General features: G+C 36.2%; 1 protein-coding gene across 2 annotated transcripts; it reads left to right on the top strand.

Annotated features, from left to right (window-relative positions):
• The first annotated feature begins 1,704 nt into the window (after positions 1-1,704).
• On the top strand, positions 1,705-26,752 carry LOC145671798 (uncharacterized). 2 transcript variants are annotated; one of them, XM_081741034.1, is made up of 5 exons: positions 1,705-1,907; positions 5,643-6,874; positions 13,282-13,466; positions 18,391-18,431; positions 24,435-26,752. In XM_081741034.1, exons 2-5 carry the CDS (start codon positions 5,659-5,661, stop codon positions 25,075-25,077), a joined length of 2,085 nt encoding a protein of 694 aa, XP_081597160.1. In that variant the 5' UTR covers positions 1,705-1,907; positions 5,643-5,658; the 3' UTR covers positions 25,078-26,752. The 2 variants fall into 2 exon arrangements, with proteins under 2 accessions (XP_081597160.1, XP_081597150.1); XM_081741024.1 differs by having other exon boundaries at positions 1,706-1,939.
• The last annotated feature ends 1,053 nt before the right edge of the window (positions 26,753-27,805 follow it).

Consider the following 27,805-nt stretch of genomic DNA (forward strand, 5'->3'; position numbering starts at 1 on the left):
GTAGTATTATAGAATGCTTGTAGTAGTAGTAGGGGCAGTAGTAATTATAAAAATGGCATTACTTTTATTAGTAGTCTTAGTAGTGTACAATACTAAATATGTTCTATAAGGATATTGAAGGGTATAAAAACTTCTACGCACTGTGTATGGCACATGTATTCTTTTCTTACAATTAGTAGTATTATTTTTTTCTTTACAAAATATTGATATAATTCCCTTGTACATGAAAAGTAAGACGCAAGTTACAAGTTATTGAGTTTGATACCAGAAGAAAATGTTATCCTCGAAATTAGCCTACAAAAAGAAGTGATATCCAACAAAAAAACAATCCTGTAAAAGAGCCAAGTACGAGTGGCCTTAAAAAGAATTGAAATCACAAAAATGGGCACCAAGTTCTGGTGGACAACAGTTACAAACACTCACTGGCTCACTTCAAATTTAGATTTGAAACATGGCTGTTGTCTGTATGGTTACCACTACCTCATAATTATGTCAAACTACTTTATAATTTTCAACAGAAAACATAGGCAAGTTTCAAATCTAAATTTGAAAGTGATTCCTTGAGTGTTTGTAACTGTTGTTCATCAGAACTTGGCGTTCATTTTTGTGATTTCAATTCTTGGCGCTATTTTAACCGATCTATTGTTCGGTTACGTTTACATTTATTTATTTATTTATTTATTATGGACGACATATAATACGTAACACTATTCTGTTACTACTTGATATATGATGAATGATCATATTTTCTATAGTTTTCTGTGTGTGAAAGTGTGATTACATTTTCCAGGATCTGCGAAAAACGAACAACTGCCTAGCTGCCTTCAATCTGTACAATACATGGAGCTGAATATATAGAATACTACTGGAGCGACCTCTCACGGAAAGTCTCCATTGTACACAGTGATGCCACTTTTGAGCTGGCTTTCAGTTTACTGCAGGCCCTGGAAAATGTAATCGCACAAACAGAAAACTATACAAAATATTATCATTAACAGCATTACTTATTAAGTGTCGTACATGGAATAAATAAGAAATAAATAAATGCTCCCAGCAGAAAATGGGTAAATTACCTACACAAAGTGATAAACCGATCAGCCCATCCTTTCATATAGCAACTTGCGCGGTACTTCATTCATAGAGTTTCTAAGCAGGGGGTAGGGGGATTCATTCTCGAGATTAAAAAAAAAAATCGCATCGTGTTCCAATGTTATTCTAACGACAGCAAAATTACTTATTCGACATTAGAGTAAAATTCTTCCCCAATTTTTTTTATCCCCCCCAATTTTTTTCTCGATGGCACAACTTGTGCCATTCATCCCTCCTGTGGGCGGCCCTTCTCTCTTAAAACGAACCAACCTTTCATACGGCTACTTGCACGGTACTTCATTCATCGAGTATCGAAGCAGGGGTTCGGGGGTTCACCCCGGAAAATTTTTGAAAATTAACTTCTCAAAATCGTGTTTCAATGCTATTCCGACAGTAAAATTGCTAGTTCGAAAGTAGAGTAAAATCCCCCCAAAATTTTTTCTCAATGGCGCAGCTTGCGCCATACATCCCCCCTGTGGGCGGCCCTGAGGTAATCGACCTTTTAGTATGGTACTAATCTCACTTCAGAACGATTCTGCATAAGGTCTTTTGCGCTTTGTTGAGTTCCATTGATTTCGCGAAGGCTGATGCGGAATGTGGTCATCTGTATAACAACATTTCGGAGAAGAAGGAGGAAAGACAGTTTAAAGTTTTCAGCTGAACAAAAATAATGGTGGTTTAGCGTGGAGAAGCCGGAAGGGTACCGGTTGTTCGTTGCATTTCGGGTGGATGAAGTGGATAATCCAAGGACGTTTACTCTTATCAGAATGTAAGAGCAATGTGTAATTTTGAAAGGGTATTCCGCAAGTGGAGTCCAAGTGAGTGCGACTTCCATTTGGATTGGACTGTAGTAAGTTTCAAAGCGCTTGTGACATCTACAAAATTGTAATATTTATCTAATTTCTATTTTAAGAGCCCAAGACGATAATTTTGTCATCATCCACTTCCGTGTAATAGTCAAATTGTAGATAGTGGCCACACAAACTGGTGAGCTGTCGATAGAAAGAAAATTATACAAATGTACGATTTTTTAGATGCAAAAATTGTGGGTTCAGGCGTTCCTTCGTGCAGATTTACTATACGGATCCATAATATAAGTAGTAGTAGGGGTAGGAGTAGCAGTAGGAGCGAGTTAGAAGCCCCGCAGGGCTCTTTTCTCGAGATAAAACAGGCAAATTAAAGACTTCCCTTCATTTTTCTGTAAATTTTATAATCTGTGGATCCGTATAGTAAAATTGCACCGGCTAGGGTTGGGTTAGCGTAGGATTAGTAAAATGTGGACAGAGTTCGTGAAAATTAATAGTATGTAATTTATTGTGACTGCAGGGGGGTGTCAGCTGACACGGGCATTGTAATATTCACCCAAATTCATGATACTGTGAAACCTCCCTTTACGGACACCTCTATAATACGGACTTTTTTTTTTTTTGTTCCTGCAAAAATGTATATTCCCTTATGGAACAAAACCTCACCCTCTCAGATACGGACGTGGACAGTCCTTTTTTTCCCCCCAGACCTTTCAATAACCTCTTCATAACGGACAGGAGTTATTCTCGGTTCTGCGATATATTATTCCTCACAAGCGTATCTATCATGAGTCTAGACCTGGTGAACGATCAAACAGAATAGAACAACTTCAAACTGAACTTGAAATTATTCTTTTTTCTGCCCTCAATAAACTGCTTTCTGGTGGAAATCCTAGAAAACCTTCAATACGCGATAACACTCATGCAGAGTCAATCGTATGGCCAAGAATTTTATGTGAACTATCTTCCCTTCCCTAACAAATTTAGTCCTTTTGCCTCGGGCCTTGCATCTTTCCCGACAGTTTCATAGGTAACAAAACATTGTTTTACAATAACATTTTCAACGAGCATTGTTTCCTCTATTACGTTTTTTTGGACAAGCAACATTTTTCTTTTACTGATGATACTGGAACAAGTCTGGGTTGGAGTTTTTCCGGCTTCCTTTTTCACTGTCTCTAAGAGGATATTCTTAGTGACTGGGGCTGGGTCAATAAACATATGTACTCCCATATGCGTTGTCATCCATTCCGCCAACGAAGATACCGCTCCAGTACACAAACGCACACACACACATGTTTTTTCCGCAACCATGCGGAGGGTTCTGATAGGACACTTGCTAATGAGTTTTATTACCCTTGTAGAGGAGAAATTATGCCTTTTCTCGCTAAACAAAAGAGTTTAGCCGATTAGTTGGTTCCTAACGCATCTTTTGAGAAGATTCTGAGAATTTGAAATAAATGAGAAATGCTTACAGAGTAATTACATGTACTTAAGAAAATTAGCATTATCTTTTGCAGTACCGGTATACGAATATATTAACACATCCTCCAGCAATATTATTATTTAACAAAAATGATTTTTTTCCTTCATCCCTCCCAGTAATTCAAGTACGTACTAAATAGACTATTTTCGTATTGAATTTTACGTATGTACGCTCATACATAATGAATTCACTGTATATTACTGCATACAATTACCGTTCTGAGAAATTAAATTTCTGAAACTCTTTGTAACGGACACCTCTCAATACCGCAAAAAATTCATCTCCCATTGGTGTCCGTTATTCAGAGGTTTCACTGTATATGTAATTCAACAGGAAATTGACTTGTATCACCTTAAAATTATTATTATTATTATTTTTTAATGGGAGAAGTTGTATTCTTTGGGAATATTCACTTTTGGAGAACTAAACCGTTATTCATATAAATACATGCGTTCATACGGGCAAGGTTTTAGAACACAGATCACTCCCGAGGTTCACGACCGAGAGGCCTGGTTAGTGGTATTGGTTAGTGCAATTGAAACTGGTATCATTGCCAAAACCCACCTGTTTTAATTACCCTCACTTGCGCGCATACACATCGTCGCTGACGCGCGTGCTCCTTTACGCTGTAAAAACGGCTATCACGCGGGCCCACCAGCTTCGTCCTGGTCTGACTCGGTTAGATAGTCTTTGTGCTTTTTTTTTGTAGCCACCTAACACAGGTTTTTTTTTTCATTGTAGTTTTTATAACATACGTCAGGACCTATATTTATACGCAAATAGTGGGTTAAGTTTTTTATTTTAAAAAATTAGGAAAATTTATAGGAGAAATGAGGTAAGAAATAATGATTTAGGTCCTTGTGTGATTTGTAGGTCTGTAAGTTTGGCAGTAAAGTTATGTTTAATACGGGAAAAGATATGTAGAAGTGTGCACTATTTGCAATACGCGAGAGGTTTCGGTATTCAGCAACCTAATGTAACGTAATCAAATGTAACCAAATGGTAGTATATATATATATATTTTTTTTTTTCGATTCTTGTGTGGTCCGGCGATACAACACAAATGCCTACAAAATATACTTTACATAGGTTTTATCTTTTGTACATTTTGGAAGCTACTGTCGTATAGAAGAAGATATCAAGAATTTAGCTTGCAGTGGAACATTGTATTCAGGGAAGGTTTTTGCGTTCATATAGTAAAGGGTTAGTAGCCAGGTTCGTTTCTTTCTTTAGTAATTGTCAATACACCATCACATTGTAATACCGAGCGAGCGGCAGCGAGTGAAGTCGGGTAAGTAGATAGGTTGATTACTTTCTTTCAGAGTTGCCTGGTTTAAACCAGCTTTTTTTTTTAAACCGTTTAAACGAAAAATGGTCGTAAAAGTGTAAGTGTTCGTAAAACCTTGATGAATACACGTTTGTGGGTTATCACGTTTCACTCCCGTATATTGTTCGTATTATAGCCAGATCTAAATTTTCCCCATTCATTACTCAAAGAGATTATACTACAAAAGGAACTTTACCGCGGTGGCTCAGTGATAGAGCGTTCACCTCTGCTGATTGGGGTCCCGGGTTCGATCTCAGCCCTAAGTGAACTTTGTGGTGGACAAACACCGTGTGCATGGTTTTTCTCGGGGTTCTCCCGTTTCCTCCAACTTACTTCATTCCACCATTTCATTCATTACTCGTCATCACCGTCTCCTTTAGCCTCACCGGCATAAGCGTGGGACGTAAAACTCAAAGATTTCATTTCATTTTTTACTTCGCTCAACAATTGACGTCATATTTTGTTGAATATCATCAATTGTTATAAAGATATGTAACTTCTGTGAGTAGATTTGGGTTCTATATAAAATTTTCTTTAATTTGATGTATATATCATTGTATGTTTGTGCATATTTAGGTAGAAACTTCTTTGAAATCCTTATAAATGCGTTAAATTCCGAAGAATTTTTCCAAAATTATATATATATATATACTTTATTTTGACCTGTAGAATAGTGTTCTGTTGTCTGTGGGAGGCATTTTAAAACATATTAAACTGAAGTGGCTTAATGTAAAACTTTTCAGTGGATATAACAGTGGTGAAAACAAATATTTTACATATCAGAGAGATGCTACATAGTATTATACATTGAATATTCTTTTTAATGTTCCTTTAAAAAGATAAAAGAAACTCTCTTGAGATACTACATTATTATTTAGTATATAATTAATATGTTTTTAATATATTCAAACTTATAAATTTCTTATTATCCTTTCAGGGGCATATGCATTACAATGGAGTCGTTAATGGACGATCATCATACTACTATGTATGGCACCCTTGATCTGCAGTCACTTTTATTCGATCACAATGAGGCTTCAGTATGTGATGATAACACAACACATTGGCCCCTGGACGATTTTCAGAAGTGTACAAATGATGACAATATTCCAAATAATTTAGTTGTTTACCCGGATTCAAACCACGATGGAAATTCAAATCAGTATTATCTGGTACCAAATCTTCCTGATTATAATTTAGTACCTGAGACTGTACCCGATAGCCTAGATATTGATCATGATATTGACAGTGTGGGAGATGAACTCTTGCTTCCAGACATATGTGACCAGAAAGCTACTCCTTCAAACGACTACATTGCTAATTTACTTGGTGATAGTTTGGGAAGCGCTGAAAGTGATGCAGCATCTGTGCCGAGTCAAAATGGATGGATTAACCTTGATTTATGTAACGTACAAAATGATCAATCAGATGTGGTAAGCATACATGATCTGATCAGCAAAATAGATGCGAAGAAAAATGAAATCCTTGTACCTGACGCGGTGTTGCCTCTTGAATGTGAAGCAGATGATATAACAGTAAAAGAAGTAACTAAAGTGTACAAAAGGAAGGCCAGAAAAACGTTCGACCAACTTAAAAATGGGTCAGGATTGAAGGATGATTCAACGAAGAACACAGGTGTAGACACGCAGTTCAGTGTCGCAGGCAGTAATGAAAACTCAAACAAAAAGGATCAGCTATCTACTGCGAATAGCTCAATCAATGAAGAATTAACTGTTGGTAAAAATGTAAGTTTCACTACAGACTTTAGTTCAGAAGAAGGCAGGATAAGTGCAAATGATGAAAATAAAACGTGCAATGAATGTGTTCCACACGATCTAATAACAGCAAACACTCTCCTTTTAGCGGAGATTGAAAGACTGAAAAATGAATTATCTAAAGTTCGCGAAGAACGAGACCAATATAAGCAGAAAGTAAAAGTTTCCACCGCTGATGCTACTACTGTAACAGATCAATGTGAAACTACGAACCCAGCTGACGTTTCGAACGTTCAAAATTCCGTGATTCCAATAAAGGATGAGAGTTCAGTTACGAAGAGTGAATCAACTCAAATGGAAAGAGGAGTCAGTGATAATTCTTCAGACTCTCCCCTCCGTTCTAGTGATACTGAGAAACTTCAAAATAAAGTTAAGAATGAAGATGTGGTTACAGGTATGTTATATTTCGCTCTTTTATTTGTTTTACATTTGCATTGTCTTCATAACAATGATGAAAGTATTCATGGCACATATTTGGGCATGAATTCTCAAAATTACGAACAATTAAAAATAGAAAAAAATAGCTTTTAGTTAAACATTATTAAAAAAAAAAGTAAAGATGAGCAAACACTTACCTATAATGTGCTGTGGGGATCCTAAAAGGATTGTTAGTATGATTTTAGTAACCAGTCCTGTTGCCAAAATCATATTAGGGATATAACAGTCCTTTTACAATTTCCAGGGCACATTATAGGTGAATGTTTGCTCATCTTAACAAAATGTACGAGGTGGCAGCTTTGTAAAAGTAAAGATACTCTTGTCAAGATGTATTCAGAAATGTGTTTGTGAATGTTTTATTGTATTAGTTTCATTTCTTCCTGTTTTTCTCGCCTGTAATTTAGGAGGAGAAAATGGTTAATATGAGAAATTCTAAGGTGACGATGCTCCACCTTCAAACTTCATGAATGGGTGGATTTTTCGTTTTTTAATTTGTATTTTATTGTGTTTATTTTCGGAATATAATAATGCAATATAACACACTTTTCGTATAAGAATCCTCAAAATTCTCTATTTTAACCGTCTATAAGTCTTTGGTTCGGTTTCAGGCTGTGAGAGTTTGTTCATAATGTCCATAGGGTTACTCAGATTCTTCTACTTCCTTCCACATTCTCATAATCGATCTCTTTCATTAATCATGCGTCTCCTTTAGCCTAAAGGTGATAACTATAGTACGTTAAACTATAAATTTCATTTTAGCCGTCTACGCTAAACCCCACATCAATACACTTAACCTTTGAACGCCCATTGAACGAATGCTGCGTCGGGCCTTTAAACCTCAATCGATCTGCCATAAATTAAGGTAGAAAGATAATTTTGGTACCAATGTATTCCTGAAGGATGCATCTTTCCATCGGTGTGCATTTTATGTATGTTGGGAGTACCACGGAGGAAGGGGGGATAAGGGTAGTTTTTTTCAATAGGTTTTTTTTTTTCGGAGCCATTTTCCCCTTGGGGCTACACTTATAAAAATTGGTATGTGAAGCAATGAAGTAGGCCACTACATGGAAATATTCTGTATTTGCACTTCTTGCTTATATGGGGGAGTAGGGATAAAGTTGGCGAATGTTTGGAGTTTCAGTTTTTTGACGTAAATTAAATTTCTTTTTACGATAATCATCAATAGCTAAGGTCTACGCCTTCTACAAATATGGCGGGAATCGCACGAATGTTACCTCGTTGGAGTCTGTGGTCTATAAGCTTTCCAACGGTGTATGAATCATGACTCTGTGATAATTATTGGGTCACCAGAGCCCCCAACATGAGATTCTCCGATTTTGTTAAAATCTCTGTTGGGCGTCTAAAGTTTTATCTGTTTTTCATACACCTAACATTAGAATCACGCTAGTGGACCTTGTAATGTTCTGTCTGCACCTACGTCCGTTACTGTTCACGACAACTGTTGAACGATAACGAATTTTTGAATAATATTTCTTCGATATGGCGGTTAAGTTCCTTAATGTAGTCACACAGATAGCGGTAGCTATCCATATATCATGTTCTGCTATTGAAATAAATGTGTATAATTGTAGATTACTAGAAGTTACACATCGCGCCGTTAAATGGAATAACATTCTATGGGACGCAATTGAAATTTTTAGGCCTCATCCTTTTTACTATTTCTATTTGCATATTTTTCGTTACAAATTATTTTACATGATTTTTCAGCTTGAATTCCTTTCAGTAATATCATAAACCTTTTTTATTACTTCAGTATTTTTTTTTTTTTTTTTTAATTTACATTTTGTATGTTTCAGTTTTATTCCTTTTCTTGTTTATCTATACTATATACCAAATATAAAATGCTAAAATAACTGTGCTAAAGTGACTCATTCATTCATAAATGCCCAGGCGAAACATACACATACACAGAAACATATATACATTTCTGTCAAGGATGTAACGTACCGATTCTATCCGTAAGGATACATTGTAGTTGTACATTTTTTTTTTTTTTTTTAAGATTGTGTAAAATTACGTTCAGTCTGTCCTTATACTTGTTAATTTATGTTTAATTTGTTATTATACGTCTCTCGTATGAATTTATGTTCGATAGTCCCTTTTATTTCTTGTTTAATACTGTTACGATTGTATCTTGATGGTGTACGTAATCTCTATCTGTGCCATAAACATAGGATATGTTGTTGTCCCTAGGAGTTTAGTAGGCTTGTCTTGAGTGTGTTTATTTACAATATATGGAGGTTGTCATTCCTGTATTGTCCGGAGTCCGGAGAGGTGCTGCGTAAACTAACTATCAACTTTTTCCAACTCAAACAAGCATAAAGCTATACTAGGGAGCATGTGCACACTGGATTCGCTCATGAATTATTTCTTAATCAGCAAAAGGATTATGTCAGTCATGTTAAAATTCATTCTCGCCACAGGGCTTCCTGCACCTACAATCTCTGGATAAAGTGCGATGTTGCTGATATTCTGGAATCATACTCTCCCCGTGTAAGGCCGGTGCAAGTGTGATAGGCTGCTGTGCTCACGTAGCTTCGGTCTTCTGGTATCTAGGGTTTCGCACGCACGACCCAACCGCAATCCATGGCCCAGCATCTTAGGAGGATTACGTTGAAGATGCCCAGGGTAAAGTGGATGATGACTGAACTGACGATGCAGAATACGATCAAGCATTCATCAGGACGATATTTAACACAAAAGTCTTCACATATTTTCCTTTGATAGTTTATTGTTTGCATAATTGATTTTTTTGTGCTTTACTGTGGATTCATATCATACATGCGATTTCAAGTGCAACGTTTTGTTTTATATATAGCGGACTTCGAGATCAATCTGAGTCTCTAGTATGGTCAAATAGACATATCAGACTACAGTTTGGCAATTTTTGGTGTTGTTCTGAGTGGCCGCTCTTTTGTTACTACAACTCCGAAAACGAATATTGATAGCGAAATACAGGTTGACCGAACATGCTTTTTCCTAAACAAATTGCTCTCATGATGTAACAAATCAGCCTGTGGTCTTGCTATTTGGTTGTTTTATGTGCCTTTATCAGCAGAACAAAACATTATTAAGAGTTTTGCCATCATGTTGGCGCTTTCCACGAAAATTTGTTTCTCACGCCCCTACGTCGGCTTTTCGAAGCTTGGAGTTAAGGGTAACTTCCGGACGTTCTACAGGGACAATCGGAAATGATCTCAACATAATCTAAACGACCTTTGACGCGGAATATCGTGTAGATAACAGGTATCAATTTTTATAAAAATTCATTGATAGGCAGAAATCGGCCCTTATCATGACCCATGCTTTTAAAGCAAAATTACTGCATCTAAAATTGGAATCTTACGCACACAGACCCTTATATATATATATATATATATATATATATATATATATATATATATATATATATATATATAGAGAGAGAGAGAGAGAGAGAGAGAGAGACATCCGTCCAGAATCTTCCGAATAAATTTTATATATTCTGGTTTCAGTTTTGACAACATGTTTATAAATGCCTCTCTAAAAAAGTAAATAAAAATCGGGTGATAAAAGTTCCTTTTTCTCTTTACTTTTTTTTACTTTTTTTTTAAGTTTATACTTCTTTTTTAAGTGTGTGTGCAGTGAAAGTAAAAGTTGCATTATGTGTCTGTGAATCTTTGGTGTTTTCACAGGCTCTCAGTAGCAAATTATTTAAATAATATTTTTGAGTCTTAGAGTTCTCATTTCATAACTACTTTTTGCTCATATGTTCAAGAACGATAGATATTTTAAATGAAGTTCTCCATTAGTGTATATCTGCGTGAACTATTTCTTCATAAAGTGCATTGATGAGCATTTACCAAGCACTTGTGGAATTTTACAACGAACTTCTGAAATTTGTTACATAAGTAAATAATTTTTGTATGGAAATGTACATCTGTTTTGAAAGTTTTTCTAATTGATTGAGAGCAAATGAGTTTTATATGTAGTACGACTAGTTATGTCTGCTGAGCCAAAATGGCTAGCTTAGTAATTTTGTTTACTCAACTATAGAATGTTTTGGATATAAGTTTCATATAATAATCACTAATTTTACTTTTTCCACATTTAAAATCGTGTTGTTAAATTCAGTTTTGTTAACTAATTATTATCTTATTGGTATACTGTTTATAGTACCCTCATATGGCCTATAGATTGATGCTTCCAGCTCCGTTCTATTCCCGTTGGACCGAAGAATTTTCGGTAATGAAATTAGTTGAATTACAAGAAGGGAACTAACTTGCTCTAGAAAGCCAGAAATAAGGGCTTCAGGAGACTATGTGCTGACAAGTAGGCTGTAATCTATCGTAGTCTGTAAAGCTTTATAATAAAATGTGTGTTATGTCAGCTCAACTTTCTGGAATAACTTCTGTCATGTTTTCTCGAACAGAATTATTTTGAGATCTGCTATGTAAATGACGAATAAAAATAACTCATGATAACAAAACCAGGTTTAATTAAGTTTCCTTAAATGACTGAAAGGAAAATTTTTCGTATGCAGTTTTAGACTTAAGCCGTGGTACAAAGTTGTGGAACACAGCCTCTGTTGCCGAGCCGAGCCTATCTCTGATCGACCATCAAATATAGTGATCTTTATCCCTCAAACGATGGGCTACCCATCAAATTTCGTTCAAATCTGGCCAGTAGTTTCCTATATATATATATAAAAAAAAGTACCACATACAAGTCTAGCCAAGCCGGCTCGGCTACCAAATATGAGCTTTATTCCTTAAATGATGGACTACTTGACCACTAAATTTCGTTCAGATTCGGCTATTTGTTAGCGAGATATAAAGTACCATAAGTCGAGCCAAGCCTATCCCTGGCCGAGCTCTGCCACCAAATATAGCGAGCATTATTCCTTAGACAGTGGTCTACTTGCCAACCAAATTTGATTAAGATCCGGCTAATAGTTACCAAGAAATAGAGTGCTACACACATGCCGAACTGAGCCCAGCTACTAAATACACCGATCTTTATTCCCTATATCAGTGGTTCCCAAACAACGTGTTGCAACACACGGGTGTCTCGCGAGGTTTCATATGGTGTGTCGCGAAATTTTAGAATTTAAAAGCCTTGATACATTTAATGATTAAGTTAAAGTTAATTTTGAGACAGACTGTTCCAATCAACGCCTCCAGTGGCAGGAAGAATGTTCAGTACTACATAGAGTAACTACTTCATAAAAACTTCTAGTCGTACAGTATCATAATTTATATTACTATTAATAAAAGTCAGGTAAATGTGTTGCGATGTGTGCGTTCAGTAAAGTGTGTTGTCGGTCAAAAAAATAAAAAAGTTGGGAAACACTTCGTTAGCCCATGAATTGCTTGCCTACCAAATTTGTTCGAGATCTTCCCAGTAGTTACTAAGAAAAGAAGTCACACATAAAAGAAGAGCCGAGCCCGGCCACCAAATATAGTGATCTTTGTGCCTGTTCCGTGGGGCACTTGCCAACCGAATTTCGTTGAGATCCGGCCAATACTTACGAAGAAATAAAGTATCACATGCACGCACATACATCTAGACAGATACACGCATACCTTGAGTGAAACTCGTAAACTTCCATATGCTTACGCCGGGGATGGTTCCAGGGCTTTTTGCGTAAGTCAAATTTTTACGATAATCTAAAATTTGTTGCAAATACGTATAAAAATATAAAAAGATTCGAAAAAGAACTGTTTAATAATATTGCAATGTAAATACTCAGATACATATGTTTTATAAATAAAGTACAGAACCTTATATTCTTACATCACTGATAAAAAAGTAACTACATAATTAGTAACGTTAGAGAATGGTTAATTATGTAATTAGTTCATGTCTCACGCACTAGATGGCTTTGAAAATAGAATTTAGAAATTCCACACTACTTCTTACTTCAGATGTAAATACCGTTTATTTAATCGGTAATTTCTTAATATGAATTTACATTATGTCGACCCAGAGGCTATTTGTAGATATATGTACTGAAATAAAGCAGTCAACTTAATATAGTAGGAGGAAGAACGAGGAATTAATTTGTATTAAGGAAGTGCCTTATCTAGTCGAAGTATTGGACCATATTGAATATTTTGAGAACTAGTCGTAGTAATGTATACAAAACTGCGCCATACTAAATGCTGTTTTAGCACTTTATACTCAGTTCCTTAGATATGTGATACTTTTCATTTTTGCATTGTGATCTTTATTATAACTCATGTATGTTTTCTTTTTTATAGTAAAAGGTCGGATACTTTCGGTCGGAATTGACTTTCGTTATAATTTGTAATAACATGTACTGAAAATGGGTAATTTTCTTTTCTTTAAATCTGTTCACAGAACTTCTTCGGCACCTAGGAGATTTCACAGATTTGGATGAAGAAAACGACAACGTCTCATTAGAATTAAGGCCTCGAAACCGCCAGCTACCTGTAAGGTACAGATCTTCTCTGGTGGAAATAAAGCTAGAACCGGATGATATCGATGACGAGTCGGCTACTACTGATGAATATCTTCCTGAAGAGGTAAAGTTAATATGAAACCAGTGGGCAGTTATTAAATGTAGCCTGTTTTGGTTCGTCCTTTGCTTTAATTTTAAACAACTCAGATTATTTTTACCATACTTTTTTTTTTTTTTCGATTATTACTTAAGTTACTTATTTTGGTCGTCAGCATACCTAATTTCAACATAATGCGCGTAGAATGAGACTCAAAATACATAATCGATTAGAATGAAGGCACCATTAGTAGTTTTATCGATTATGTCTTTAGTTAGGGTTCCAATTCCTGGAGAATTCTTGCAATACCTGATCATGGATTCATTTTGCAGCAGTGGCCATGGTACTTAAACATACAGTACAAACGGTAAATCTATCAATGAAAAAAAAGTAACTTCCCACCAGGTAGAGCAGTACAAAAGCACTTCGTATAATTGGATGGTGAAGTGCTTTCCATCAAGTAATCTGCGGCTGTGAAAAAATAATGGTCATACTGTATATTGTAAATTGAGGAAGTACCTGATTTTTTTATCACACCAATTCCTCGATAGATGCGAATTCAATGACATACAAAAAATGGAAAAGTGCACAACTGGATCGGTGTACATTTATTTATTTATTTGATTTCAAAGTTCCACGACTATATACCGAGGCTACGAAAGACTGTGATGATTAGATAGATAATAAAGTGAGAGGAAACGGAAAAAAACCGAAAAAACCCACGCATGGTTTCACTACAAAGCATACTTAGCGGAAGCCGGGATCGAATAGGGACCCCAAACGCCAGAGGTAGGCGTTCTACCACTGAGTCCTTGCAGCCCTCGGTGTACATTACAGAGCATCAAAATTGAACCGTCAGAGGTGCTCTGTAATGTACACATAGGATTATCCATGCACAACGGGAATTGTGGTACAGTTCATGTGATGTGAGTGGCTGAGCATCGACTTCGTGTGGTAGAATATATGGCTATTCGAGAAGCGGTCTGAGCAACTCATCGGCACAGTAAGCCGGAGATTCGTGTTCGAATCTCGGTTCAATCGTGCAGTTCACTCGGTGTATCATGTTTTTATTTATTTATGAGAAGAATACCAATCCCAGGCTTTGCTTAAACAAAATATCATAATGATGTTCAATTGCGTATGGAGCGAAAGAGAAGGCTCGTACTGAAATCTGTTTCAGGCGAAGATTTTAGTAAAGAACAGAAAGCAGGACATGCAAAAATATTAAATGTGAGAGAAAGAAATGTTATATATATCTTTCTACGAATATAGATAATGATAATGATAATTAGTAATAATGTAACAAGCATCTTCGAAATAACGAACTTCAGTATTAAATTCGTTACTTCAGTATTAAATTCGTTACTTCGCCATCAAATGCATGGAATTTTACAACGGAATCCTAGCGTGGACGTAAGAAAATCAAACTTACTGTTTACAACAAAAACATTGTCGATGAAGAGTAGAGAGGGTGTAGGGGAGTGAAGTCGATGTCGTGTCTGGCGTGTTAAATATTGCAATGCATAAACTTGTAGCAAGATCAGCATTGAATAACAATAAGGAATGAGGAGAGATTGGAATTAAAATGTAATGTGCAGTAATGGAGAAGAACGAGAAGGTAGCGAAAAAGGCGAATATTCAATACTTAGAACAATGCGTCAGAAATATTGTATGCGTGAAAGGCAAAAATCCTGAATTACATTCAGTAGGCTGAAATCGCAAATTCAGCAACTAATAGAACAAAACCACATTCTCCCTATAGCACCTTAAGATACCAGATTAGCAGAATACAAGAGTGATTCGAAAAGTAACCACCGTTTTGGGCTGGCGATGGTAGTAGTGGACCGAGCGTCACTATTGTTACATCACGCAGTCTGTGATACAGTAAGCTTCTAGCTGTGCAAGTGAGAGCAGTCAGTGTGTCGATTATGGCACAAAATTAGTGCTACAGTAGGAAATCCCGCCAAATGCGTGGTACAGTAGTGATAAGATTTCTTTGGACAAACATCTGTTACTTGCAGACTTTCGTGGTGAATTATGTTGTATTCGTCCCAAACATTATGAGTGAAGATGTTGTGCGTCAGTCTCAGATTTATCAAAGAAAGAACAAACGTTCATGATAAACCAAGAAATAATTATAGTTTATCTCGTCAATGAAATTAACAACGTAGTTCTTGAGAACCGTCTGTTCGCAATCTCGGAATTTTCTGAACGATTTCGAAAGGTTTCTCGAACCATTTTGTACAAGGTAATTACTGGAAAATTAGGATATCGGAAGTTGTTTGCTAGGTAGGTTCCGAAAATCCTAACAGAAATCCACAAAACTAATCGAATGTCAAAGAGGAAGGTTATTGCCACCGTGTTTTGGGTTGCTAAGGGAATCTTGCTTGTCGACTTCATGGAACGTGGTACATTTAATTCTGAAGTTTATTGTAATACTTTGAAGAAACTGAGAACAGGCATCCAGAACAAGTATCGCGATCCAGTGACATCTTCGCTTGTGTTCTTGCATGACAACGTTCGCCCTCCCATTGCTCGGGAACACAAAACTTTTAGCGCATACTTAAATAGGACATTTTCGGCCATCCCCCTTATAGCCTGGACTTTACTCTTGATTTTTATCTGTTCATTCACATGAAGATGTGGCTTGGGGCACAGCACTTGACTGACGATGAGAATATTCAAAATGCTGTGACAGGTTGGTTGAATTCCTAGATAGTCGAGTTTTGTGCAGAATTTGTGTGGCGACTATGTTTAAAAATATAAGACAGCTGCACTTCAGATGTAAGTTTAAAAACAACATATCTGCGGATTTTTTATTTACGGCCAAACGGAGATTACTTTCCGAATTACCCTCGTAGAAAATATAGGAATTCAGTGTTCATATATGATATTAGGGACTGGTCTAGTAATTTGCATTCTTGCCTTTCAGTCAGGAACCTTTGGTTTCAAACACGACAGACGGTCTTCCCGAGTGCGGATTTTTCATTGTTTTCCTGCAGTTTCCTGCAAGCGAATATCGAGATGATATCATTAGATAAAGACCCAGGCTTACTTCCTTACACTTATATTTTCCATTGTTAATATTATTGGTTGTAGAGAATGTATTTGGAACTTTGTTATATAAATAAATTACGGTTGTTCCTTGCTAGATTATTCATAATATAGATCACAAATTAATTTTAGTTTATCCACTGAGTTACTATATCTCAAAAACAAAATCTTTGTACGCTAAGTAATGAGAATCAACAATCACAGTCCCTTACCCATATTAAGTGTCTCAGTAGTAGAACTCTTATACCTCCGACGCGTGGAGTCTCTGGTTCGATCCAAGCTTCCATCAAATGGGCTTTGTGATGGGCAAATATCGTGGGCGTAGGTTTTTTTTCGCGGTTCTCCTGTTTCCTGTTACTTCCATCATCGTCACCGTCTCCCTTGGGTTCGGAGCAAAATCGTGGAATGTTAAACTTAAACTTAAAGAAAAGAAAGAAAAAAAAAAAACCTAAGATTTTACTCGTTCCCAAACGAATCTTTGTCTTGCTTTAAATGTCCAAGATCTTATAAAGTTTTGATCGTTACCAGAAGGTGCGTTTCAATCACACGAGGTGAACTGATCGCTCGTTTTGACTGTAAAATTACTTTAGATTAAAAAAAAAAAAAAAATGCTTTCATTTAGTTGCACTTAATCTTGCCCATCTTGTTTGTGTTGAAGGTTTATTTAAAATGTTAACAGGAAAGTTCTGTCAAAGGTGGAGTTAAATTTACATTCAATATGATTTATAGTGACACACGTCCGGATTTTGGGGGTGCGGTGGTTCAGTGGTAGAGAGCTCACCTCTGATGCGTGGGGGTTCTGGCTCGATATCTCTTCCCACCAAGTAGGCTTTGTGGCGGACGAACATTGTGTAAGAGTTTTCTGGGGTTCTCCAGTTTCCTCCCATTTTCTCTGGGGTTCTCCAATTTCCTCCCACTTTCTTTATTTCACCATTTCCCCTTTGCCTGGATGCATAATCGTGAAACATTAAATTACAGGAAGTTGAGATCTTCCTTTAATGTCTCGTATTCATTTATTATTTAGTATTCGTACTTCATTGACGAACCGCGGAAGACTTGAAACATAAGTATGTCAGTCTAGGCTTTGAAGTATGCAACCTTCTTTTTTTTTTTTTTTAACCTGTTCTTTTCATCCGTTCATGGAGTTTTCACTTTAGTTTCAAAAAGTTAAAGGCAGTTTTACTTTAATATACTTGAAATGAATAGCGTAGACCAGTATTTCGTACAAAAGTATAACCGCTACTTAAGCTCCTTGAGTATGAAGATAGAGAATCATGCTAAATATTTTGTAGATTATCAATAACAGATGAAGACTCCTTTCTCTAACGAAGATAACCATTTAAGCAATAAAACTTTGTCTGTATTAGTAATTTTACTCCTCGGCCAAGTAAGTTTGTGGTGGACAACATCGTGCCCATGGGTCTTCTCGAGGTACTCCCGTTTCCTCCCATATTCTCATTTCACCATTTTTTCCATCATTTACTTGCCGTAGTCATGCGTTTCCCTTCGCCTAACGAGCATAATCTGGGACTTAAACGGAAATATTTAATTTTCAAAAATTCTACAGTTTAAATCTTTTTTTTCAAGTATGATAAGCTTCAAGTTATATGATTGGAAGTAAAGTGTACAATTCCCTTTTATATTACCGAACGTCCGTGTCTACTTTAAAGAATGAATGGCCATAGTAAAATTATATTTTTTACCATCAATATATTTATTGGTATTATTGTTATTGTAAAATATGTATATAATTCTTTTATTGTCAAAGTTCTGTGTAGAAGTAAAATCTGACAATTAATGATATATTAATAGAAAATATAATGAAATGTTTAATATAAGAGAAAATATAGTATGAAATTAAGTCGAAAAGTTAAAAAAAAATCTCTTAATGTTTCAGGTGGATGCAAAGGATGCTTACATTACTGTAGAAGGAAACAGGTGAGTTAGGGGTCTACGAAAATATTATATAAATAGAAATAGTGTACCCTCGCATATATATTGAGAGAGAAAAAATAACGTATTGTCAGTAGCATTTAAATGTAACTATATATTTTCTCATTATATCATGAGAAACGTTATACAATGGTAGTTATAGAGTAGTTGACCAGAAATCGTTGCAGGGATTCAAGTATTCCTACATTTCAGAAATGAATGTGTGCAAATTAATATTTTTGTGTAGTTTACAGAAGGCTGTTGCACGTATGTTTGGCGAAACGCGTTTCCTTCTCCCCGTGCACAGAATGAACTCGCTCGAACTTCCTTATTCGCATCTGTCAGTGTAGGTGTGAAATGTGAGCGAATGCTTACAGTGTGAGAGAATGTTTTCTTACTAGGACAGAGATCCCGCCCAAACTGAGCTACGTTCGGGAACGGTACATTTTATAACTTTTCCAAGTATTTCTTATCGATTTTAATCACGAATGTGATCGGACGGCGTCGGTTCTACAATAAAGGAGACGAGAACATGGCCGTGCATACAAGCCACCATCAGCATCTAGGCGAAACTTCGCAGAATACCATGCAAGAAAATCCCCTGAACCAAAGATAGATAATGACACTTTGAAAACTCTCAACTGCACCTTGCACAAACGGCTAAATCTTGAAAAGCTGTTCAGAGCTAGCGGTCGTCAATTTACCGATGTCTATCGACAGGATAGCAAGCGGTAATGCTCGGAAGCTGTACAAGTGGCATCTGACAAGCCAAACATGACGGTATATCACTACATTGGATGACGTTTGCAAGTACAGCAAGCCAAGAGCCATTATATACAGAAACAGTCACGAAGCACTAAATAAAGTGAGTCCGAGCATGCAGAGATATTTCCCGAATATGTTCATGGTGGTTGCTGGATATTGTCACCGAGGCAAACAAGATTCTCAATGTGAAGATTCTCAACAAAATCAATTTGCAGTACTACCAGAAGAAGATCTATGAGGCCGATCTACGAGCAGGAACTACCAGAAATATACGAAGACAAGATCAACATGATTAGCATATATCAGGACAGCTTCATCGTACACCTCAAGATCGTCTCTCGCATTCTACGAGATATGAAGAAACTACTAGAATACAAGTCATGCCTTCCAACGAAATACTTGTGAAGTCTCTAGACACATCCAGTGGACTTCGTGGAATTTCAGTGTTTAGAAGGGCTTTGGGCAAAAGGAGTGTGACACTACTGGAACTGTGATTGGACTCTACTACTTCGGCAAGTTTCTGCAATGGACCTAAATTAATGAATGTTGCACACTAGTCTGGGTAGGCCACAAGCTTCCACTGACATGACGTAACAAGGAATGAAGTTCGTTCTCAAGGTAGAGCGTTCACCTCTGGAGCATGAGGTTCTTAGTTCGATCCCTGCTCGCACCAAGTGAGTTTTGTGGTAGACAGACATTGTGTGCGTTGGTTTTCTCGGGGTTCTCCCGTTTGCTCCCAGTTATTCATTCCACCATTTCATTCGTTTCTCATCATCGTTTCCTTTATCCTAGCCGGCATAACCGTGTGACGTAAAACTTGAAGATTTAAGAACAAGCTTAACTGCTGTTAATTCAGCAGTAAAGCCTGAGCACAGACAATCCAGACTACAATCTAAGCTGCCTCCGTGGCGGAGGAACAGTCAAGAAAATTCTCATTTTTGAAACTGTTCATATACACCACATTGAAATTAGGTCACTATTCTACTAACGCTCCGAATTCTTGCTGGTATTTCTAGGTACTTCTGTAATGTTTGGTAAGAGACAACGTCCATAGATCGAGGCTTGACGGATACAACAGCCATTGTGCAGGAGTACGACCGTGTAGCAAAAGAAGAGACGGCCACACACATTTGTTCATGATGAGGTTCGGTGGCACGAACATACCATGGGCACGTATTCCGCGGAAGTGTTGCATATCAGTCGTTTATCTTGTGCCGGCGCTGATGAAAACTGCAAGGGTGGACCGCATAATTTTGCTGAAGTTTTTCACGATGATAGGTTACATTGGTTTGTTTGCTTCAATTGGAGTAGAGCGGAAAGCATCGATGTTTAGCCGAAAATCAGATCGTGGACAGTGTGAAGTTGATTCAGCAAGCAAGAATGAGTAGACGATACACTGAGTTTTTTGGCTAGAAGATCGAAAGCCTATCTCATTCGACCAGCGAACAACACTATGTAATGCAAGTTGAAGCTATTGAGTAATACCATGAAGGTATTGTGACCGCTATCAATAAGTAGATTGTCAATATACAGTACAGGGTGTCTATCGGTCAAAAATGTCACGATATCAGAAAACGGTCATGAAAGTCACGAAATTTAGCTTTTGGGTCACAATTTTTTTAACTGTACAAATGTAAGTACAGATTGGAAAATTTTGTTCTGTAAAACGTCAAAATTCACCACCAAAAATGTCTGTGGTCGGCTTTAGACGCTAACAAATCGCAAGCAAAGTATGTTTCTATCCTACGGATGAAAATTGGGCCTAATTCGTACCCAAATTCGCTCTTGAAAATGTTAGGAAATTTTGTGATTTGGTAAAGAAAAGGTCACGAAGAAGTCACGAAATTTCATTTTGGAATTTTAGTAGACGCCCTGACAGTAGTCCATAAACAGAAGCCTGTATCTGAGAAAGAGCATTGCTGATTGTAACAGCAAACAGTGTGACACTAAATCAGTGCCGTGCGGGATACAACATAGTTCCTGAGGAATGCGCTCTAAAGATTAGAACTCACATTTATCCAAAAAAATTGTTCGGCTAGCAATATGTTATGACACGCAATGTGGCCACGAATATACATATTCAAAAAGCTGTTTTAAAATCCCGCAACGCAAGGTTGTATCATAAGCCTTCTCTAGCAGCAAGGTGCTGACAATGAGAAAAGTTGTTTGATTTCGGCTTTAGAATGAGCAACATTGTCTATAAGTTGCCTGAAGTAACTAAATCCACATTTCAAATTGATGAACAAATAGTGTAACTATTTAAATCACACATGTACTCAAAAAGCTTACAGGCTTGTAGGAGTAATGAGTTGTGGCTATCATTGTGATTTTCGGTTTCCGGGTTGAAATGATCAGATCATCTTGGCAAAGCCTGCTTTGGCAAGATGCCATTAAACAGCTACAGTAATGCAAGTTCAAAATCGCGCAACATTTTGCACATGTGATCAATCTTTTGAATGAGTATCTGATGACTCATGCAAGGCAGTCGAACTCGAGAGCCGAGAAGGGAACTTATATATAATCGTCCGTGTGGTGCTACGGAATTTGAAATAATTCTTGATATGGATATGAAAGCGATTATACTCAACAGAATAATGTGCAGGAAAAATATCGGCCAAATATGTGTATTTCTGTAGGACCCCGTTTGCTTATTAGGGGAACTCACACTCGTAGTCGCACAGTGACCATTTATGGCGTGATTTCAACGCCGGGCAGTTGGCATAGGAACTTGCCAACTGAAAACATTACGTATTTCCAATTTTGGCACTTCAGGTACTTAATTAGAGATCTAGAATATGAAATTAGTGAATATTCTCGACAGTGGATACCAATTAAAATGGTAAGAATACACCGACGAGCCAGGATAGCTTTATGGTTTTCGCGGAAAGTGTCATGGAATGAATCCACGGGCATCGTCAATAAATCTGCTTGAACAGCTTACAGCATCACATACGGGGATAACATAGGAAAAAAAAATTACATTCACTGAGCTCGCGAAATGTTGACTAATGTGCATGTTTCAAGTTGAGGCGTGGAAGAGATGAGGTTATTAATAGACAGTCTGTTAGTGATTACAGGAGAATAATTACTGCCTCAGAGATCTGGATGCATTCTTCATGTCAAGGAAGCAGCGAGGGTGGCACTACACAGGGAAAGGTCAATGCCAGAAAAAGTATCAGCTCTAGTAGAAATGTGTGTAGAACTAGCGTCATTAAGGACGAGAATCTTACTCTTGTTCAGGGATTCCATTACATAATGTCCACGATCGTCAGTTCGGATTCAGATGAAGCTTCATAGATAATGGTACTTTTCTAGCAACAATCAGCACTGGTTTGTCAGGTTCATTGTAATGCTGAATCAAATGAGCCGGCGAAAATATTTCAGCACGAAGAATATGTAACGAAAAATGGCTATCAAGTAAGGGAAGAAAGTTTGGACCGCAATTGCCTCTAACCAGGAATGTATATCGGGAATGAAAGATATTCAGTACACCGATGACTACGGCACCAGCATCGCCACCATTAGTGTAGTTGTTACACCTGTTTACTGTTGTGAGATAAAATAGAAGACTGAGTAGACATAATATGAGTTCCTTACTCACTGACAACTGGAATTGTATGATCAGGGACCAGTTGTTTCAATTTCCAAGATAACTGCTGAAGCTGTTGATGTTCCGTTGAAAAAGCGTATGTAAAGTCGAAGTGTCAATTAAAATAAATGATCAATGTGTGTATATATTTTTCCCATTCATAAGCAAATTTCTCATTAAAAAGTAACTTTTCCTTCTTTATTTTTTAGTTTCAGTTTTTATTAATATGAAAATAATACACATAATCTAATATTTTATAAGGAAATTAAAAATAAGGAAAGGGTTGGGATTCGATACTAGTTTAAAATGTTGTGTTTTCCACGGGAACTGTTGTTATAACAGCGTCTTTATCATTATATGTTCAGAACTTCGAGCCTTATTGTGTTACTTGTAGTCTCGAGAGGATGGTTTTCCTGCTTGTTTCTATATTTGCGTAAAGAGGCGCGGTGGCTGAGCGGTAGAGCGTTCACCTCCGGTGCTTGGGGTCCATGGTTCGATCCCAGCTCCCACCGTGTGGACTTTGTGGTGGACAAACACCGTGCTCCTGGGTTTTCTCGGGCTTCTCCCACTTTTTCATTCATTTCACATTATCATTGTCTCCTTTAGCCTAACCGGCATAAGCGTGGGACGTAAAACTTAAAGGGCTTTATGCAGAGTCGTTCTGACACGTGATTAGTGCCATACTAAAGAGTTCGACTAACGTATGTTTCCTGCAGTAGTCAGGCCTTTAGTATGACTCTAATCAGACGTCAAAACGATTCTGCATAAGGCGGAAAGACTTCATTTTTTTCATTTCATTCTATATTTGCGTACGAAATAATCATTATAGAAGCCAGTATGATTTTGTAGACAATACACAGTATATTGATACTCATTTTAAACATGAAACGCAATATTCTAGTTCAGGTCCAGCCTCTTGATACAGTTCCTCTGCTGGGGTTATCCCGACTTCCCAGTTTCTTTATTGCCTGTTGCAATAATAATCCGTCGAAAGCGTGATTGCCAGGACATACTGAGTTGGGTTTAGTTTCATTGTTTTGCGTATTTTTTATTATTTAGCAATGTTTTTTGGGAACATTTTCACACATGCAAATGTTCTTCCATCTCACTTACTAAGCAACCAACTTTACCCAGACACGGAAGGAAATATCATCAATACTAATTACGGGAAATAGAGGAGGGCTGTGTTTAATACTAGAGCTCTCGCTTCTGTTTCGAGGGGTTCCTAGTTCGATCCCCAACCACGCAAGAATGTGGATAGCATCGTGCTCGTTGGCTTTCTCGGGGCTTTCCCTTTCCTCCTACAATCACATTCCACCAATTATTTTACAATCACTATTAATTCGCATCAGTGGCCTTAGCCTAAAGAGCATAACTAAAGCGTAAAATTAGAAATTATATTTAACCTCAAAGAAAGTAATTCAAAGTATATGTACTATTTTTCCACATTAGTGTGCATCTTATAAGACAATCTTCCTTGCAATCATTGTGATGTAAACCATCGTTATATCAAACTTTATGAACCTTAAGTTAATATTTGGCACTTCTAAAGCTTCTAATATACAAAGTTACAAGTCATTGCGTCTCGTTAACCATTTGTATATTCTGTAGTATCAGATAATTAAATATTCTACATTATTTTGCTTCCTTTACAGGTCCAAAAATTGCAAGAAAATAATGAAATTTCGAAGAAGAAACATCAATAATGTAATGAATTGTTCAAACGAGGACAATGTAAATAGTGACTCTAGTTTTTGTGATGGCAAACAGAAGAGAAAGAATAAAGGCGGCTGCAGAGTTTATAGGAAACAGTGTGAAAAGTCGAGTGATTTGGCCGTTCAATGGGAACGCCCTTTCATGTGTAATGTATGCCATGCTTCTTTCAAAACAGCCAATGTGTTAAAGACTCACAAGCGCCTTCATAATGGGAACAAATTTCGTTGCTCCATGTGTAGCAAATCCTATGTGGCAAAGAGTGGTCTGGAGGTCCATATGCGTGTACACATGAATCAGAAACCATTCATGTGTAACTACTGTGGCAAATGTTTTCGTCACTCTGGCCATCTCACAGAGCACGAACGCTTGCATACGGGTGAGAAACCGTATCGGTGCCACGTGTGTCGAAGGAGTTTCCCAAACTGCGGGAATCTGTACAAACATATGCGCAGTGTTCACAAGTGTAATAATCCAAAGGAAATTCTAGGCTTGTATGAAATGAACGATAACGCTGATCCAGTATACGTTCCAGATGAACAATTTGGAATATTGCCAAGGTTTACAGAAGCGTGTGCGTCTTAGTAGTATTTGCTCTTCTTAGTTTTGATTATTACGGCAATTCTCGAAATTACCATTAACCAGGTAATACTAACTATCTTAAATCTGTACCAAGTTAATAGCAGCTTCACTTGCAATATCTCTCTTTCCATTCAAGGTTGTAAAACAGAACTATGTAAATAAAGAAAGGCATACATTGAAGACCCATAAAGGAATTTAATAACTTTTAAAATAGTACATAAACTGATGAAAAATGATTTACAGTAGTCACCAACCGAAGTTTTTTACACTTTTATTGTAAACAGTATTCGTTGTGTACATGTCGAAATAAGCAGCGCTGGCGTGTTGTGGTGCACCAATTTTTAGTGAACTATTTCCAACGAACTTTTTCAAAATATTAACAGGTCACGATGGTGACTGGACACACCAAAATACTAGTTAGCAGATTGAATCATCTGCTAACTAGTATTTTGGTGTGTCCAGTCACCATCGTGTATAGTTTCCATGTAAGGAAGAAAGGGTAACCAGATCTGTATGAAATGAAACGTTTTAGTTGCTGGTTATGGTAAACCGGTTTTGTCAGTCTGTGTAGCAATTTAAAATTTATTATATTTCTTTATGGGTCTTATAAAACATGCCATCCTGTATATGAAGACCTCTCGTTATATTGTTTTGGAATTCCAGAACTACTAATGGCATATAATATTGTAGTTCATATCATCGATTAAGCTATTTGGAGAAAAGACCGGTAAATATGCAGAAACAAAAGCTCTTTCCTTTGAGTGTTTCCCCATTCCTATAAGATAATTGCTCAAAAATATTTTTTACTGTATATATATATATATATATATGTATGTTGAAAGTAGTATAGAAATGTGTAGAAAAGGTGGCACGTATCTTCGTATTACATTGTATGAAAGGAAAATAAGTAAACGCAAAGCGTAAATACGCATATATAGAACGTAAAATGTATGTTCTTTTTATTAAGTTTCAGTACGTAAGGAATACAAAATAAAGCATTGAAATTCTGGATGCAAAGCAAGTAAAACAGTTTGTTGTGTAAATAGTTTGTGGATATTGAAAAGCCTAATGCAATGTGCGTGTAAACTGTACGATAAAATAAATACTTGCGTCTTATGCATTTTGTGATTATCGTATTATGCATTAGTTACCTGATGAAATATAGGAGTTACCTTAATTCCAGGATCGTTAGTTGTATAAAGATTCAGAAACAAGTGAAAGTTTTGCATGTCCGAATATTAAACTCAGCAATTTTTCTGTCTATTTTTTGAATACGTTAGTTAGAAGAATTTGTTAAGAGGTACTAGTAAGTTAGCCAGAATTGGTTACGCATGAATTACAAATATTTCATGGTTTGATCTAAATTAATGTATGTTCTGATAATGTAAGATTTACTTTTCTTCCTTTCAAATTTTGTATATAAGTATTTATTAATGAAGAAAAACATGACTTGGGATATTTAAGATTAAAAAGTATGAAATACAACAAATATTGATTTAAAAATATGTATAATTTTGTCGTTGTGAATTTAAAGGCCTTACTAGAGCCTAAAATGAATTATTTGATACAGTAGAAATTGTAATGAATACCAAAGTCACAAATAAACTTGAACAATAGAATTAACGAAGATTATGTGGTAATGAAACAATTAACTTAATCAGCATTTAAAAAAAATAAATTGTAACTTTGCAGTGGCAAGAAGTAATACAAAAATCAAAAGTAACAAAACGTGGTGAATACATGCTATGGAGGAACAGTAAATAGAAATATAATGGAAGAAATGAATAGCTTGTAAATAAAATCTGCTAACTTAAAAAAAATACTTTATTTTATTTTGTTGAAAAATTATTTATTTTTGTTAGAAATAGTAAGTTTTATTTTCCTCGATATCTAAGCTGGCTTATGATTTTGTACTGAATAAATAATTATTTTTTATTTTCTTGCAACTTTGTAAGATTTCAATATTTATTAACTGTCTTATCAGACTGTGTCCAATAATATATTTTAGAATCAACAGAATTCAGTGTGTGCTATCTTAAGAGCTACAGTAAAGAAAACTGTGCAGTTGATAATACTTAATATATATCTTTTCCTAACATGGTATGTTAAATCGTTTTTTTTTTTTCTTCTTTCTTCTATAGAATATTGTTTCTTAAAAGGAAGATCAAGACGGGAATGATGCATTAGTGTAAATTACATATTTAAAATTATGAAGCTGAATAAACTAATGCATCTAGATAAAAATGTTAATATAAATAGATTTATATATTTATCTTTGAAGTAATCATTTCTATTTTCTGTTTATTGCAACATGTTTTTTTTTATATATATATTTACTAACTATTGTAATTTGGAATCAAGGAATCGAAAACAACATTTTATGCTTTTCTACAAACATGAAGATACATCTGGGCAAATGACCTGTCTAAAAATACATTGTTTTTTAAAGTTACGTTACATGGGGTTCAAATGTAGTTGACGTAACGACACAAAATAAACATTTTCAGAACTTTCAATTATTTATTTTGTTATTAGAATTAAGAATTTATAGCTGTCGAAGTAAGTTCTTTGAAGTTGTATCAAAAAATGAACATTTACACTTCCCACGCAATAGACTTGTATGGGTGTAACTCCTATAAAGTAGGGTAGTATTGGAGTTATTTCTTTTGGTACTGCGTGGATTCGTTATCATGAAATGTATAAATTGATGACTGAATTATAAATTGATTCT

This window comes from Thermobia domestica, chromosome 2, assembly GCF_964235325.1.
Source record: "Thermobia domestica chromosome 2, izTheDome1.hap1.1, whole genome shotgun sequence".
NCBI lineage: Eukaryota > Metazoa > Arthropoda > Insecta > Zygentoma > Lepismatidae > Thermobia > Thermobia domestica.